This window comes from Chrysochloris asiatica, unplaced genomic scaffold (assembly GCF_000296735.1).
Source record: "Chrysochloris asiatica unplaced genomic scaffold, ChrAsi1.0 scaffold00053, whole genome shotgun sequence".
Taxonomy (NCBI): domain Eukaryota; kingdom Metazoa; phylum Chordata; class Mammalia; order Afrosoricida; family Chrysochloridae; genus Chrysochloris; species Chrysochloris asiatica.
Genome location: NW_006408571.1, coordinates 11,997,215 through 12,014,996, shown reverse-complemented (window position 1 = coordinate 12,014,996; position 17,782 = coordinate 11,997,215). Strand labels below are relative to the sequence as shown.

General features: G+C 48.6%; 1 protein-coding gene across 2 annotated transcripts; it reads left to right on the top strand.

The window, feature by feature from the left end:
• The first annotated feature begins 5,417 nt into the window (after positions 1–5,417).
• On the top strand, positions 5,418–17,708 carry FAM214B (family with sequence similarity 214, member B). Of its 2 annotated transcripts, none has more exons than XM_006863072.1 (9): positions 5,418–5,507; positions 13,694–13,834; positions 14,068–15,034; positions 15,171–15,229; positions 15,417–15,522; positions 15,702–15,860; positions 16,065–16,133; positions 16,218–16,393; positions 16,510–17,708. In XM_006863072.1, the coding sequence occupies exons 3-9, from the start codon at positions 14,144–14,146 to the stop codon at positions 16,661–16,663; spliced, it is 1,614 nt and encodes a 537-aa protein (XP_006863134.1). In that variant the 5' UTR covers positions 5,418–5,507; positions 13,694–13,834; positions 14,068–14,143; the 3' UTR covers positions 16,664–17,708. The 2 variants fall into 2 exon arrangements, with proteins under 2 accessions (XP_006863134.1, XP_006863135.1); XM_006863073.1 differs by lacking the exon at positions 5,418–5,507 and adding an exon at positions 11,084–11,189 and having other exon boundaries at positions 16,510–17,665.
• The last annotated feature ends 74 nt before the right edge of the window (positions 17,709–17,782 follow it).

The window sequence follows — 17,782 nt, the reverse complement described above, 5'->3', positions numbered from 1 at the left end:
TTTCAGCCAAGATCTATCTGATGTCAGTAATGATATCCCTTGTTCCATGTTCTTATCTGAATTTAGCTTGAACCTCTGGAAGTTCTCTGTCAATGTACTTTTGCAGCCATTTTTTAATTAGATAAGAAGGTCTAAGGAACCATAAAAAGGTTTTCTTAAAGTTCTTATCTTCAGTAACAATGAGCCTTTATATAATACAAAAATACATAGAAGTATCTACTCAAAGAGATAGATGTAGAGAAATAGTTTGGTATGATAAAGCAATGGAAAAAAGAGAAATGTAGGAGGGAGTCCTGAAAGAGTGTGAAAATGATTACAGATGGTTGAAGGATTTTTTAGAATATTTAAAGAATTGGGATGTCTGAGTATTCAGCTTTAAGTTGTTTGTGTAGATACATTTCTACTCCTTACACTACCCCTGAAAGCTTCGGTAAAGTCTGCTATTCACACAAATGTCCCCTGTGAGGAGTTATGGGGAGAATAAAGAGTTCCATGTTTAACTTAGAAAAAAAAAAGAAAAGCTGAGGGAGGTAAATTGAAAATTCAAACAGGGCCAGTGACTCTAAGCCAAGAAGAGTCTTGAGAAATTAAGTTAATTCCTAACCCCAAAATTCACTGAAGGCTCTAGGATGGCACTAGGCTTCCCATTGAATGTAGGGTAAAGGGCAAGAGTCAATTTTATTTAATTTCAAAATACAGGGTGACCCCAGATGTCATCGCAGTTACAATTGAAACAAAGAAAAAGCTTTATTCCTTATTACTGAGATTCTATCTACAGAAAGGAAAAGGATATTTCAATAGATTTCTATAACAAAATAATCATATCAAGAATATACCAAGTCTCTGGCAGTGTAGTGGTTACGAATCAGGCTGTGAACCACAAGGTCAGCAGTTCGAAACTACCAGCTGTTCTGCGGAAGAAAGATGAGGCTTTCTGCTCCCATAAAGATTTACAGCCTCGGAAACCCTGTACAGGGTCGCTATGAGTCGGAACTGACTCCATGGCACTTAACAACAACAACAACAACTTTAGATTTACTTCCTCATACTATTAATCTGACTAATCATTAAAGATGAAATTCAAATATCATTTCTTTCATAGGTCTTTTTTAATTCAATCTCAATGGATGCAATCTCTCTTCCTTATATATTGTGTGCTCCTTTATATGTTGTGTAGTTGTTAAGTGCCATCAAGTTGGTTCCAACTCATAGTGATCCTGTGTAGGGTTTCCGAGGAGTGGCTGATGAGCTTCAACTGCTGACCTTACGGTTCAAACTGACCTTGCAGTCCAGTGCATTAACCCACAGCACCACAGTAGGACTCCACCCCTTTATATAGCACTTATTTTTTTAAAAATTTTTATATTTAAATATGGGCATCTACTACATGACAAGAACATTCATTACCTCATTTAATCTTTACAGTAACTCTATAAAGTATATATTTGTCCCTTCGACAAATAAGAAAATGGACTTCAACAGATGGAGAATAGATAAATTTTCCACGAATTCCAAGTAATTTACGTAGATACTCCTCCCTCAAGGTTGTTGTTGTTAAGCATCATCGAGTGAGCTCCAACTCATGGTGACCCAGTGTAGGATTTCCGAGGAGCAGCTGATGGGTTTGAACTGCTGACCTTGCGGTTAACAGTCCAGGACTTATCTTACTGTGCCACACCAGGACTCCCCTTAAGGAGGAGGCATATCTTTAATTGCAACCCCACTCTTCCCAAAGAGTAAAAAATGCAAAGAGGGGAGAAAGAGTACAATTTGAGTGGAGAAACTGGACAAGCACCACCTCAGCCAGGTGATCATGATGAATTTTAACTGAGAAACGTGCCTGTGATATGATATGATTAAAATGGCACTTGACCTCTCTGTGCTTTCTCCAAAAACACATAACCTCAGTCTAATCATGAGAAAAGCCTCAGACAAACTCCAATCAAAGACATTGTACAAAAAAACGTGACCAGTAGTCTTCAAAAACTGTCAAGATCATTGAAAACAAGGAAATGTGAAAAACTGTCAGAGCCAGAGGAGTCTAAAATGAGACAAGACGAATAACTGTATCGTAGTATCTTGGTTGGTATTCTGGAACAGAAAAAGGACATTCATCAAAACTAGGAAATCTGAAAGTATGGACTTTACTCATGGATGGGCAACACACTCATATTGGTTCATAAATTGTAACAAATAAACTATATTAATGTAGACTGTCAATAATATGGAAAACTGGGTGTGGAGTAATTAGGAATGTTGTTGTTGTTGAGTGCCGTTGAGTTGATTCCAACCCATAGCGACCCTGTATAGGGTTTCCAAGGAGCAGTTGGTGAGCTTGAACCACTGAACTTGCAGTTCAAATGACTTTGCAGTCTGATACATTAGCCCACAGCGCCACACCGGGACTCCAATTGGGAATACTATGCACTATATTAAAATTTTTTCTAAAATGGTTTTAAAATTAAAACTTTGTTTTTTAAAAAGGTAAGTCATTTACCTAAACTCACATAGCTAGTAAATGCCCAAATTCAGAGACTTACTAAGATGACTTCAGGTCCTATGCTTTCTCCACTACACAAAGATCTTTTAATCTTACTCTCTCTAGAATTATATATAAATATTATTATATAAATATTTGTATAACTAAATGATAAGCTCCTTAAAGCAGAGAAAATATGCTTCTCTCTCTTTTTTTTATTTATTGTGAACTGAGTGATAGTTTACATGGGAGAACATCATCTTTACACCATCGTTTAATTGCAATGATTACAATCTCCTCCGTGTATCACCATTCAACAGTATTTGCTTCCATTCCCTGTTTTTCTTTTTTTTTTGGGGGGGGGGGCGGTGGGTAGATATACACAAAACCACTCAGGAATATATAATAATTTAAACCAAAGTGCACATTCTGCAAGCCTGCCCCTGGCTGCCAGCACTCAGTCCCTTTCTTTCCATGAGTCTAGAGTCTTCAGCTGCTACCTTTCTCCACATCGTCATCTCTGCCTCCATCTCTGGTCTCACTGCTTCTCTGGATAGGGTTCCGCATTCCGCTTGTGCTCTTCTCCCCTGATGGTCCTAGGGTCCTCTGTTTCAGGACTGTAAGATTAATTTGTTATTATTGTTATGTGTCGTGGAGTCGGTTCCAACTCATAGCGACCCTGTACAGGGTTTCTGAAACTGTAAATCTTTACGGAAGCAGAAAGCCTCATCTTTCTCCTGCTGAGGTTAGCAGCCCGATTCATAACAAGGTTAATTACTCCCTTATTTTTGTTACAAAATATCTACCTTTACAGTTGTGACAGTCGCAATTAGTCATGATAATAATTACTCACCACTGAATCATAAAAATCCTATCCCCATCTTTTTTCACCACACTCGTCTAGACACGATAAAAAACTATTCAGTGGTAACTCTATCTTCCCCCATCCTGCACAAACTAAACTCCCTCTTGAAAACTTGTAAGCCAGTCACTCCGTGCCTTTATCAACCTCTCATTTTAGGTACCCAATATCAAGCTGTCTGTCCCTATCTACCCTGTATACAGAGGGGATAGGATTGATGCTTGATACGAGGACTCTTTCCTTTTCTGTTGGTATTCTGAGCTACTACATCCATGAGTATAGGTCAAGTTCATCAAATTGTAGCAATTTATGCAAATTTCCTTTATCAAAAATTGTTTGTTTGTTCGTTTGTTTTTAATCTTCCTCTAGTCCAGTTCTGATTATCAACCCATGCAGGCTAGGTCAAATGTGTACTATCTGCAAGTTCGGGTGTTCTTGTACGTCTCCCCTCACTTCATATCGTGCTTCTCTTTTTCCTTTCATTTTTGGGCCTAGCACACAATTGGTGTTCAGTATCCAGCTTAATTTAGTTATAGAAAGTCACAGAGATCTAAAGAACCTGAGACTTTTAGAGACCTTTACATTGTGCAGTCGTACTTGATGCGGTTCTTTCTTTGAGGGCCAAAGCTCACGTATTCACTCAGTTCTATAAGGGTCCTGTGCTGCCACCTGCCGGCAGCTAGGAGGCAGTGGCCTCTCCTGTTGTATCTCCGGACCAAGAAAGGTAGGGAGACTCAGGAAAGAAGAGGACTCAGGCGCTAATTAAATTACAGAGCATATGAAATTGTCAAATAGTTAACTCGAAACCTGTTTAAAAGTCTAACGTTTCTCCGGCATTGAAAGCTCTCTTAACCCCCGTATTAACACTGGTGGTGGTTTTGTGCTGTGGAGTTGATTCAGACTCCTTAGCAACCCTGTGTAGGGTTTCAAGGCTGTGGATCTTTACGGGAGCGGAAAGCCTCATCCTTCTCCCTCGGAGCAGTTAGTAGATTCGAACTGCTGACCTTGCAGTTAGCAGCCTAACTCGTAACCCACTACACTTCCAGAGCTCCTTGTATTAACACTGTTGTTGTTAAGTGTCGTCGACCCATAGCGACCCTGCATAGGGTTTTCAAGGAGCAGCTGGTGAGCTTGAAACACTGACCTTGCAGTTCAAACGACTTTGCAGTCTGACGCATTAGCCATACCTAAGGCTCCTAAAGTGCACCGACATCCTCGCTGCACATCTCACAAAACCCAAACACATCCGCACAACGTAGGCAGCAGAAACGGCTCAACCTCGCAAACCTGAGACCCCATCGCTCAGATCATTTTCATAGACCTCTGAGACTCTTTGCACTACCTTGCAAACCCCATAGATTTCTCCCACGAGGGAATGAGTGCTAAGCCAGGCGCCCCCACTAAAAGTCTCAAGTTCCGCAGACACCTTGCACCAGTGCAAAAGCCTCGAGGAGCTAATAAATGTCCTCAAATTTGAGCTTCGGCCGGGCTCTTGCTTCCCACCTCCGCCAGGATCTGGTCAGTCTAGGCATGGCCCCAGTCGGCAGAGGCACCGCCCCTCTAGACCTGTCATCACAGAAGCTGCACGTGGCCGGGTGGGACCTCAGTCAACCTGCAGCCATCACTTTGTCTCCTCTGCCATCCATTGGAGCCGCCGCTGCCAATCAGAGGCAGTGGATCGGGGCTGGAGCGCAAGCGCCTGGGTGAGGCGAGCAGAGGAACGGGTGTGGGTATGAGAGGCTCGCAGAGGGGAGGGGGCTTGTGGTGGAAGCCAGCAAGGCACCGGTTCTTCCAGGGTTGATTCTAAGTGGGTGGGTCCTGGGAATAGGCGGAGAGACCAAAAGGGGGCGGAGAGCAGGGCTGGGGTCAGGGGCTAGCGGAGGATCCTTGGGGAAAGCAGAGACGAGGAGGAGGCGGAGCCACGGCCACAGAGGGGAGGGGCCTGGGCTACAAAGTGCCAGCCCAAGGAATTAAAGAAGCGAGGAAAGGGGACGAGCTGGGGGTGAAGGTGGGAGTTGGAACAAGGGAGAGGGTGGGCCCGGGAGGGGCGGGGCGGGGCTCGGGCCAAAGGGGCGAGGTTTGCAGGCCGAGGCTGCAGCTACGGCTGCTCAGTAACTGCCCCAATCCACTACTACCCCAGGTGCCACGGGACTCACGGAACGACAGGTGTGGGGGAGGTGCGCGTAGAAAAAGAAACAAGGATGGGGGCGCGTTTTGGGTGGACATGAAAGGATGGGGGGCACAGTTAGGAAAAAGAAGATCTGGAGTGTGTTACAGGGGAAAAAAAGAGTTGGAGGTTCAGTGTGCGGACAAGGAGGTGCAATTTCCAGGGGCCCTGTGGGGGAAGGGCGGGAGTGGTACAATGTGAGGGGGCGGGGTCGCTGTCTGATTTGTAGAGTTGGAGGAGATACTTGAAAGGGAAGATCTGGAGGCGCTTTGGAGAGAAGTGGGAGCTGAGTGATGCAGAAGGGTTGGTGGGACAGATCGGACTATGTGGAGGAAGACGTCCTATGTGAAGACGCTCAATGGGCAGTGTGTGAGGAGAAAGGGTTTGGGGATCCAGTTGTAGGGGAGAATCGCTGGTGATTTGAGACGTAATAGTCTGGGGACATGCATAGAACTCCCGGAAGATGTTTGTGTATTATTTTATACGAGTGAGGGTAATGGAATTAGCAGGGTGAAGAAGCTAGTCTGTAGTGCTTCTGGCTTCTCAGACAGCTCCCAACTTCACTTTTGGCCTGACCATTTGCGCTAGGACTTGTCTAACAGTGTTCTCAGTCAGCTTTGATTCTGTTGCGCTGAGATTGGGGTCTCTTCCCCAACTGGTGTTCTTAGGGACACTTCCCCCACTTGGTTCCTGTTAACCCCCCTATCTTAGTTCCTGTTCCTCCCAGAAGCCTGCCCTGGTCACTGTTCCCCTCCCCACCCCTCCCTTATGCTCTGGGTGTGCTCATTTCCCACTTCCTTCCTTGCCCTGGGGCCTGGCCTGGTCTTTGCCTGCCTAGGAACTGTTCCCTGCCTGGACTCTGTACTCAGTAGCCGGAGACCCTGGTTATCAGCAACAAGATCCAGACCCCACCCCCACTACACTCACCAAGATCTCTCCTAATAGACCTCCAAGTGATTGGTAGCCACTTTGTTACCACTTGCCCCAACTGATTTGTTCCACCTTTATCTCTCCCCTGGGTGAGGAGCCCTACCTTCAGCTCTATCCAACTCATAGAGCCCCTGTAGGCACCCATGGGGTTTCCAAGACTGTAGATCTTAACCATGCTTAACCCATTGTGCTACCAGAGCTCCTTCAGGAACCCTCTTGTTGCTATTAATTGCTGTCGAGTTAGTTCCAGCTCATAGCCACCCTGTATGTGGTTTCCAAGAAGAAGCTGGTAGGTTTGAACTGCTGACTTTGTACAATGTTAGCAGTCCAGTGCTTATCCTATAACACCACACCAGGACTCCTGAGGAATGCTAGGGCCCTCAAAATTATTGGGTTTCTGTGAGAGGGTGAGTGGGGAAAAACGTCTTTGGGTTTTGATCAGTGTTTTAAGAAGTGGGTGTGTCACTATTGTAAGTTGCACCCAGGAACGGATGTGAGGTTCCAGTGGGGGGGAGGGAGTGGTGTGGCTTGAAAGCTGTCAGATCTGAGACTAGGGCCTATTTCTTTTGTGGACGTCTGTGACTTTCTAAGGGGATTTGATATAGTGCCAGAGTTCTCTTTGCCCCTGAGCTGGCTGGGAGATTCTGGTGAGAAAGGCTCTGCCTTCCACACAGTGGCTGAATGAGTGTGACAATGTTGATGAGAGGGGCCCCAAGACAGCCTCTTCACACAACCAACCGGTAGCTAAGAGACTGGCTGGGAAGGGGGTGGGGGGAGGTATTGAGGCCAAACAAAGCAGCGGGCCAGGGTGGGGTAAAGGAGAGCCTTTTGAGGAGGAGCTGATTGCTATGGCAACACTGCTTCCCAGATTGTCTCTCAGAGAAGGCAGGCCTAGGGCACACTCTGTACTGCTTCTTTAGGACTGGGCAGCTTCCTTAGGGCAGTTGAGAGAGAGTGGGTGGGACTCGGAAAGAAAGGGCAGCAGTTTGCTCTGCTGAGGCAGTAGTTACAAAGTCTTTCTGCACAATATAAGCTACAGGGCATTCAGATGTCTGGGGCCATCCTCTGAAAATGGATATGAGTGAACCGCAGTCTTTAGAATTATAGCTATAAAAGGCCAGAGTTGCAGAGGCCCTCTGTTGTCAACATTTTTGCAAACCCTTTATTTTACAGATTTGAAGATTTAGGACCAGAGAGACTATGATTTTCCCAAGGTTTCACACTGGAAGAGCAAGAGTGTCTTAGTTATCTAGTACTGTTATAAAAGAAATACCACAAGTGAATGGCTTTAACAAATTTATTTTCTCACAGTTTAGGAGGGTAGAAGTATGCATTTAAGACACTGGCTCTAGGGGAAGGGAAGGCTTTGTTTCTTTGAGCTTCTGCTCCTAGGCTATCTTCATCTGGCTTGGGGCATCTCTCTTCCCCCCATCTCTGCTTACTCACTTGCTTGTGTAATCTCTTTTATATCTCAAAAGATATTGACTCAAGATATGCCCTACATTGTTCTTGCCTCAGTGACAAAATAAAGACCACCCATTCTCAATTGGAGTCCTGGTGTGGCACTGCAGGATAATGTGCTGGATCACACAGTCAGTTTGAACCACAAGGTCAGCAGTTCAAAACCACCAGCTGCTCCTTGGAAACCCTATTCAGGGTCTATATGGGTTGGAACTGACTCAGTGGCACTTAACAATAACATTCTCAATTAGGATTATAACCACAAGCATAGAAATTAAGATTTACAACACGGATTTTAGGAGGACATGACAGAGTTAGGACCCAGTTATCCTGATAACTTTGTTTATTTAGCTCAAGACTACTTGTCTCTTTCAACCTGTGTTTATAGAATACCTATTAAGTGCTGATAACTGATAATGACTCTGGGAATACTGGCATGTATGAACCAGACAAAGTTGCTGCTTCATGGAGGAGCATGTTGTAATGGAGTCTGTATCTGTGTGTATGTAAAAAAGAAGGGAAGAGCTTAGAGAATCTAGATAATGTCTCTTGATTGTATAGGCTGCTTTCTCAGGACATACTGAGGCTTGAAACATGTTTGATTCTTCCTCCTGAACTGTTGCTCTCTAACCTTTGTAGATAACTAAGGCCTGGGTCTATGCTACTGCCATCGAGTTGGTTCTGACTCACACAACCCTATACTTGGTTTCCAAGACTCAGTCTGTAAGGGAGTCAATAGTTTTAGCCTTCTGCCATGCACTGGCTGGTGGATTTGAAATGCCAACTTTGCAGTTTGCAGCCCAGTGCCTAACCTATAGTATCACCAGGTTCTTTAGGGCCTGTGCTGTTGTTGTTAAGTGTTGTTGAGTTGGTTCTGACTCATAGCTACTCTGTGTAAGGTTTCCAGGAGTCCTGGTGTAGGCTGCAGGATAATGCACTGGACCGGAAGGTCAGTTTAAACGGCCGACCTTCTAGGAAACCCTATACCGGGTTGCTATGAGTCAGAATCGACTTAACAGCACTTAACAACAGCAACAACATTGGGCTTCCAAGAAGTGGATGGTGGTTTTGAACTTCCAACCTTGCAGTTAGCAGTCCAGTGCTTATACTAAGTGCCACACCAGGACCCCTGTGCTAGTAGCAGTAAAACAGAACAAGGTGGATTCACCACAGGATTCTTTCTTTCATCCAGTGTTCTGTGTCTCTACCCAGTAAGGCAAGTCAGCTCTTACATTGGTACCCTGCAATTTTGTCCAGGGTGTTGAAAATTATCTTAATCTGTTTCTTAACATCAGGGAGCCAGCAAGAAAGTCAGTCCAAGGCAACTGGGGATTTTTTTTTTCAGTTTTTTTTCCCTCACGGGTCTAATAGGTAAGGAGAAAGCCTAGAACTGTTTCTTGCTTGTCCTCCTAGGTCTAGGGCACCAGGAGGAAGTAAGTGAAGAGAGCCTTCAGGACCTTTAGGTTTCATAGTAGAGACAAGGCTGAAACAGGGACCTGGAGCCTTCTGGAACCTCTCAGCTGTAAAAGACTGGACTTCCCTTCAGAAAGGAGCCTGCCCCAGCTGACACCAATTCTCCAAGGTCTCAGTTTGAGTCTTCCCTCTTTTGGCTGCAGTATTTGTCTCCTGCTTTTGTGGAAATCTGGAGGAAAAAGTCTTCTAACTTTCAAACTTTCTGATTTGCCAACAGATGCAGAGGGTAAGGTTGAAGGGCTGTTTTCTTACGATGCCCTTTGAGCAACCTCTCTTAAAAAAAAAGTGTCTGAATGCCCAATTTGATGGTTCTTTTTAAAAACAGAGGACAAGGGTTAGGGATGTTGGTTCTGTTGCTGCTTAATTCCGTTGGGTCTAGGCTGGGCCTGGACCCCTGGTGTGGCGCTGTAGGATCAGCATTGGATTAAGAACCAAAGTCAGCAGTTCAAACCCACCAGCTGCTCCTTGCACAGGAAACCTTGCACAGGGTCGCTGTGAGTTGGAACCTACTTGAGGACATTTAACAAGGCTGGGCCTAGGGCCTTATGACTCAGGGAGAATGTGGGGAGTTTCAGGAGAGTTGTGAGTCATGGGGGGTTGAGCTTCACCCTGAGAGTTGGGCACATTTCCCCACTCTGGTCAGAAGTCCTCATATCCTTTCTCTCCTGGAAATCTTGTTTCTTTGAAAGAAGAAATCCTTCTGGTGGAAAGGATTTGAATGAGAATTCAAAGACACTGAGCATGATATCTGGGTTCCTGGATTAAAATGTATCCCTATCTCAGGAGCCCATGGGGCAAATAAAAGCCAAAGAACATATATATGGAGAAAGAGAAATAGAATACCACTTCCAACATACAGTAAGTAAGTTTTAAGTGCTATCAAGTTGTTTCAGACTCATCGTGTTCCTGTATAGGGTTTCCAAGGAGCGCTAGTGGGTTTGAACCGCAGAACTTGTGGTTACCAGTCTAGTGTTTATCCTATAGCGCCATAAAAGACATTTTTCATTATTTCTGCATGAAGGAAGCCTCCTGGGCTCCAACAATTCGACGGTCTTTAGAACACTGGTTAGAAAGTGGGGAAAGATGAATGGAAGTGGGGAGTATTTTGGGTCTGATGTAAAAAAAGATTTTAACTTTGGGACTGTCGACCTCCTGTGAAAGCCTTGAGACTTCCTATTAAGCTGTCCTGGGAGAGGAAGGGCGGGGTGAGAAGTGGCAGAGCTGAGAGTTGATTTGGATTTAAGCAGTTGAGGGGTTAAGGAGATGGGCAGGGAAACCCCAGTAAACCGGCCCCCTCGTGGACCAATGGACGTGCGTGTCTTGGAGAGGGCGTGCTTCACCCTTGAGGTCGCCAGGGGCTGGCCTCTTGTAGACCAATGAGTTAGGCCGCTTCTCATGGTGGGCGTGCCCTGATGAAGGGGGAGTGGCAGTCGCGACCGCCGCGGTAGGGCGGTAGGGCGGTAGGGCGGTGGGGCGCTGGGCGGGGCGGGCGGCCCCATCAGCTGGTAGGAAATGGCCTGTGAGTCAGAGGGGCAGCGGAGTCGGCAGCGCGGAGCCGGGCCGGCCCCGGGGAGGGACCGTCGCGGGGAGGGGCGCGGCAGTGGCTGGGGGCCTGCGGGCGCCGGGGCCCGCTAGTGTTGTACACGAAGCTCAGCAAAGAAGGACCTGGCAGAGCAGGGCTAAGCCTGAGCTACCCTTTGTCTGGGTTGGGGGCCCGTGGAGGGGAGAATCAGGGATCCGAGGGGAGGGACTGGGACAGGACGGAAGGCCCCGGCCAGGAGCAGCAGCCGTCGCGGTGGAGCCAATTTGGGAGTGGGGTGAGTGTGTGCTAGGGGAAAAGAGCAAATATCCGAAGCCCCAGTAGGGAATGGGCCCTGCCCCAGGCTTTGGGAAGGGCAGGGGTGCGCATGCTTTGGGAAGGGCAAGGGTGAGCAAAGACCTGGAAGGCTGAGCAGGGGCTGAAGGATTGTCCAGAACCAGAAATCCAGGAGCCGGAGTGAGTCAGCTGGGATCAGTTTGAAGGAGTTAATGAGGTTTGTTCCTTTTGCACTGAAGGTGGAGGACTCTAGTTCAGTGGCCAAGGGGTTGGTGAGAGAGCAGAGGTTAACTCTCCTGTGAACCGTGGTGGTCCGTGGGAACAGCCTTCCTAGCTTGTGTGGATGAGTGTGTGTAGAGACAAAATGTAGAGCAGCTGGAAGCAGTTCTCTTTGAACAGGCTGAGGGTGGAAAACACATGCATAGGAATTCTTCCGGTCACCCTCCTTGGTCAAGATAGAAATGGCTCTCTTTAATACTGAAGGAAAGGGGAAATGAGCCTGGGAGCTAGTACCTGTACCAACACCCACCCACCCACCCCACCTCCCAGGCCTAGCAGGTGTCTGAGGGTACAGATCCTACGGTATTCTGGGATTTGTTGTTTTTTCTGGCCCTGTTTCCTTGGCATGTTGGGAGGTGTAGTCCTTGCCAGACACAGCCTGGCACAGCTGTTTGACGCCAGCTGCTGCCCACCCCCTGCACAGAGGGTGAGGTTCAGCCTACCCCACCCCCTCTGCAGTCCTGCCCCATGAGTCAGCTTGAAGCCATGGTCTAGAGCCAAACTGGCTGGGAAGTAAGTCTTAGAGCGTCTCCTTGAAGGGGCGGGAATTGAGAGGGCTCTGGAGTAATGAGCAGGTGCCAGGCATGCTGGGGTCAAGTAGGGCATCATGTCATCACCTGGCTTCCCCATGGCAAGAATTCTAGAGGCCAGCAGGGATGACCTGGAGGTGAGACTGTTGAGGAATCTGAATGACTTGGGTAAAGGAAAGGTGTGGTTAAGGTGAGTGCACGTTGTCTTCTCTGACTGTGTCCTGCTCTTTGCAGCCATTCTACTCACCACAGGGATTCTAAACCCAGATTTTCATAGGTGATCTCAGTTCTAATGAGAACTTGGTAAAATTAGATGGTTAGATACAATGATGGGAACCTTATGTAGAAGAGCTTTTTACTCCCTGAATACAAATAATCCCCTTCCTCCCTGCTACCCCCACCTCTGTTATTACTGGTTCTCCCTTACAATTAAACCCTAGGCCTTTTTCATCAGGGAGTCTGTCTTTGCACTGTCAGAACTACTACCCAGATCTCTAAGTCTTGCACTCCACTTTTTGAAGCCCTGTTAAATACTTGGAGTTGGGTGGATTAAGGGGAGCACAGACATATCCTCAAGAACCCTATAGCCAGACTAAGAGATGCCTTTCCAACAAGAGCAAGCAGAACTGCCACTAAGTTACAGGAAGTAGTGACACTGAGGTCTCAGGAAAGAAAGATATCTATGGACTGGGGTGACCAAATAAGACTTTCTGGAGGGAAGGCATTTGATCCAACCTCGGAGGAAGGATAGGACTTGGTTAGGCATATAGGGCTTTCTTTGAAAGAGAAAGAGCATTGTAGATGACAGGTAGCTCAGGATACTGCCCAAAGGAGAACCCTGACCCTTGGGAGCAGTATTTCCTCTCATAGCAGAAGTTGACATGGGATTCTGAGGGTGGACTAGTCAGTGAAGTCTATCTTGTGCACAAGCAGAAAAGAAGTGAAGAAGTGGTTTGGATGTTGGGTGAGTGAGCATTGGGGTGGGGGTGGGAGGGTGGTGGAGAGGTGCTTCCAGCTGCCTGCCTTATCTCTAGTTTACAGGGCCTGGGGGTGGGGCAGTGCCTTCTAGCAATGCCTCCTTTTCCAAACATGTTTTCAGTTGGATATATTGCATCCTGTTAAAGGAACCGACTGCTGTGGACAAATAGGAGTTCAAAGATGAAAGGCCAGCTTTGAGCTGACCTGGGGTTTGTACCTCTGACAATTTCTGATGGGGTGTGAGTGTCTTCAGGGTCTCTGCCCTAAGACTCTGGGATGACGTTTGTCCTTTGGAGATAGACAAATAGAAAGGAGTTTCATAACTCAGTGGCCTTAAGTGGGAGAACGGAATTTTTGCCTTGGCCACCTTTCAGCTGGGCATAGTCTCCTGGATCTTAGGGTATCTCATCCCCCCTACCACCCAAGGAAGAAGTCCCCATAATGGTGACCCTGACAAGTGGCCATCCTGCCTGAATTCACTTCTCACATCCTTATTACTTGGAGCCCAGTCTTGCCTTTGAGTTCCTCCACAGGTAGTCCAGCTATGTTGTCTGGGCCCTAGGCACCAAGCCTGCCACATCTGAAAAGTTTCTGAAAAGTGTAACTGGAGGAAGATGTCCCAGAGCATATTAGCCTGTATTAGCCCACAACTGGAGAGGATCCTGACCAGAACCTCCAGGAAGCCTGGCTTATTTTATTTGTTCTCCTCTCCACTCAGGGCCCTGCTGAGCCCAGGAGCTGCACGGAATGGTGGCAGTCATCTTGCCAGTGCAGCGGGCATGGACCAGACTGGAAGCTAGGGGAGCAAGACATCAGTCAAGAGGGAACACACAGCTAGGCTTGAGGCCTCTTCATCGGGGTAAGTGCCAAGAAAAGAAAAGGGTGAGCAGATCCAGTGGGAAACCCAAGCTAAATAAGTTACCTCTCAAGAGTTCTAGGAGTGGCCTCTATATTATCTAGCAATTTGGATCCCTCCATGCCCAGGAATCCCTCAGGATAGTCTCTTTAGGCAGGGGAGGGTCTAGAACTAAGCTGAGATGAAGAAGATCCCTCAATTCCTCTGACTACCTTTTCTTTTCCTTTCTTGCACAGATGTCCCCAGGCCTCCCAGCTCATCCCCAGCATAAAGGCCGTGTGTGGGGGCCTCCCTGACCCAAGGGGGAGCTTCATGCGCCACGTGCAGACGGAGCCGTCTTCATCCTCAGAGCCAGAGGCTGGCCCTTCACAGCCTCCAGCCAGGCAGGGGGCCCTCCAGGGTGGCCTGCTCATGGGCTACAGCCCAGCAGGGGGGGCGACATCCCCCGGGGTCTACCAGGTATCCATCTTTTCCCCTCCGACTGGTGTCTCTGAGCCTCATAGGGCCCTGAAGCGGTCAGCCCCTCCCAGTGAGGGTCCCCGGGAGCTGAAGAGAGGCCCTGGGCTGGGGACCAGAGAGGGACTACCTCCTGAAGAACCATCTACTGTGGGGCTGTTAGGCTCCGAGGGACTGGGGCTGGGACTGGGCGTGGCCATCCAGCATTTCTCCCATCGAGGCCTCTGTGTTGTGGAACAGGGAGGTAGCTCCACCTCACCTTGGACTTCAGGGGCCCAGAGCCTCCCTTGGCCCCCATCAAATGCTTCCTGCAATACTTTGCACACCAGAGACTGGGCTTGCCCAGATCCAGGGGGACAGGGGTACCTGGGGGAGCCCTCGGGGCCAGCTCCAGGCCACCTGCATACACTTGACACTGATTTGCACAGTCTTGCACAAATAAGGGATAAAAGCCCAGTGGCTGGGGTGGACAATGGGAGCAGCCCCTGGCCCAGGGAGTCCCCTGGCACTGCCAATGGGCACAGTCCCGAGCACACACCCCCTGGCCCCGGACCTCCAGGCCCCTGCCCCACCAAGCGAAGGCTGCTTCCTTCTGGAGAAGCCCTAGATGTCAACTCTGAAGATGAGGGGCCAGCCCCTCGGAGACGCCGGGGAACCCTGGGCCACCTTCCTGCTGCCAACAGTTCTGATGCCAAAGCCACATCCTTCTGGAGCCATCTGCTGCCTGGGCCCAAGGACCCTGTGCTGGTAAGCCAGGTGTGGTGTACTTTTAAGATGATATCTGATGGGTTAAAAGTGGAGGCCTGGCTAGAATGTACCTGTGAGAGGTTATGAGCCCCTGCCCACACCTAGTCTCCACCCATCCTCTATTTTCTCTCCATAGGACCCAACAGACTGCAGTCCTGTAGGGCGAAGGCTTAAAGGTGCCCGTCGCCTGAAGCTGTAAGTGACCAGCTCTCCCTCTGCCCTATCACTGAGAATGGTAGCAAAAGTCTCTAATCCTCTTTCTATCCCTGGGGCAGGGACCACAGGGCAGGACCTAGGCAGTAGCAAAGGGTGGGGCCTAAGTACATAACCAGCATCTCAAGATATTTCAAGCTAACCCACTGTTTGTTGCCTCCCCTACCAGGAGCTCCCTTCGAAGCCTCCGGAAGGGGCCAGGCCTGCTGAGCCCACCCAGTGCCTCCCCTATTCTTATCCCCACTGTCAGCCGTACTCTGCTGGGAAACTTTGAGGTAGCTCTCCTGGACTTTGTGATTGATTGAGGGGTCCTGGGGAGAGGGGGATGGTAGATTTGTGATTGATTGAGGGGTCCTGGGGAGAGTGGGATGGTAGAGAGTGGCTTGGATGAATGAAGAAAAGAACCGGATTCCCTCTCCTATAATGCGTCTCTTCCCCCCCCACCCAATCTCAGGAATCATTGCTTCGAGGACGCTTTGCACCATCTGGCCACATTGAGGGCTTCACAGCAGAGATTGGAGCTAGTGGGTCCTACTGTCCCCAGCATGTCACGCTGCCTGTCACTGTCACCTTCTTTGATGTGTCTGAGCAAAATGCCCCGGCCCCCTTCCTGGTATGCCTTGACCCCCAACTCAAAGTCAGCTCATTAGCAGGATGAAGGGTTGAGGGCAGAGGATTCTGTAGATGTTCTTCATCTAGGAGAGTCAGGACTAGGTGGGGAGCGCTCAAGTATAGAAGAGGGGGCAGGTCCCTGGGTGAGAGATTGTGGAGAGGGTGAACATCCCCACCTTGGCTGATGGCTCCATGGCCTTCCCAGGGCGTCGTGGACCTGAACCCCCTGGGGAGGAAGGGTTACAGCGTGCCCAAGATGGGCACCATCCAAGTGGTGAGTTTGCTCTAAGGGACTGGGAGGTGGGGAGAGAGGAAAACAACCCTGAGGCCCTATCAACTTTACCTGTCCTGTCCCCAGACCTTATTTAACCCCAACCAGACTGTGGTGAAGATGTTCCTTGTGACCTTTGACTTCTCTGACATGCCTGCTGCCCACATGACCTTCCTGCGCCATCGCCTCTTTTTGGTGCCTGTGGGTGAGGAGGGAAGTGCTAGCCCCACCCGCCGCCTCCTCTGCTACTTGCTGCACCTCAGGTAAGGTCAGAGCCTACAGAAAACTCGGGAAGTCCAGGTATCTTTTGCCTGAATGGGCACTCTCCTTGCTTCTCTATTATCTTAATTCTTACCTTGACCACACTGTTTTCCTCCAGGTTCCGGAGCTCCCGCTCAGGTCGCTTAAGCCTGCATGGAGACATCCGTCTGCTTTTTTCCCGCCGGAGCCTGGAGCTGGACACAGGGCTACCCTATGAACTGCAGGCCGTGACGGAGGCCCCTCACAATCCACGTTATTCACCTTTGCTCTGATTGCCATGTGGGCTAAGGACTTGCCCATCGTATTCCATCCTAGACAGAAAAAACACGTGGAAAGGTGGCAAGACACCCTTCAGGCTTGAATTAAAGCTCTCGCCATGCCCAAATTGATTATTTGGGTATTTAAGCTTCTGATCCCTAGCACACCCTGCCGTACTCGGGGTACTCCTCATGCCTGTCCCCTCCCTTGGGTTTCCCAAACCAGCTTAGGTAGTGGGGAGGAACCAGAGCTATCCTGAGATTTTCCCATGTTCCCAGGCAAGTCAAGCCAGCGTTGCCTCCCTGTCCTGAGCAGGGACCACTTAGTACTTTATTTATTTTTATTTATAATTTATTCAAATTGGATTGCCTTGGTGACTCCCAAACCTGATCATTGGTATTGCCCCTGCTCCTTTCCCATGCCCGTACATTTCTCCACCCTCAGGAGCTGATGAGGCTGATGTGGAGTGGAGGAGAACTGCTCTCCTTCTGCTGAGGGCAGAGGGGTTATCCCAGAGGGACTGAGTTACTAGCCAAAACCTCAGCATCTTCTGTCCTTCCCTGTTCCCTTCACTTTTCTTACCCTCTGACCCACCTCTAAAAGCCAACTTACATGTGTGCGTGTGTGAACAAGGTGTGTGTGTGTGTGAGTGAGTGTGAAAGAGAGAGTGTCCATGCACATGCGCACACATGAGGGTTAATCACTCCTCGCCTAGGGCTGCTCACTCCAGATGTCTCTCTTGCCTGGGTCTCCTTGCTTTGGGGTCCTGACTGAGGAAGGTGTTCAGGGGCCAGAGTCAGGGCTAAGGATGCCTTCTCTCACCTGGCCAGACTCTGACTCACCTACCTCAGCCGGAGTGAGGGATTCCCCTCAAACTCAATCATGTGGTACCCCATACCCCACACCAGACTCTGACCCCACCCAAGCACTGACTCCTAGGGCTGGATTGAGGGGAACAGGCATTTGCTGAAACTTGAAAAATAACAGGAAAAAAAAATGTACCTGGTACTTTTTTTAGAAGAAAAAAAAAAAGAATAAACTCTTGTTTGGAAACTTGAACTAAGCCCTATTTTCTGTTGGGGTGTCGATGGAAAAGAGGATAAAGAGCCTAACAGGAGCTGGAACTCTGCCCT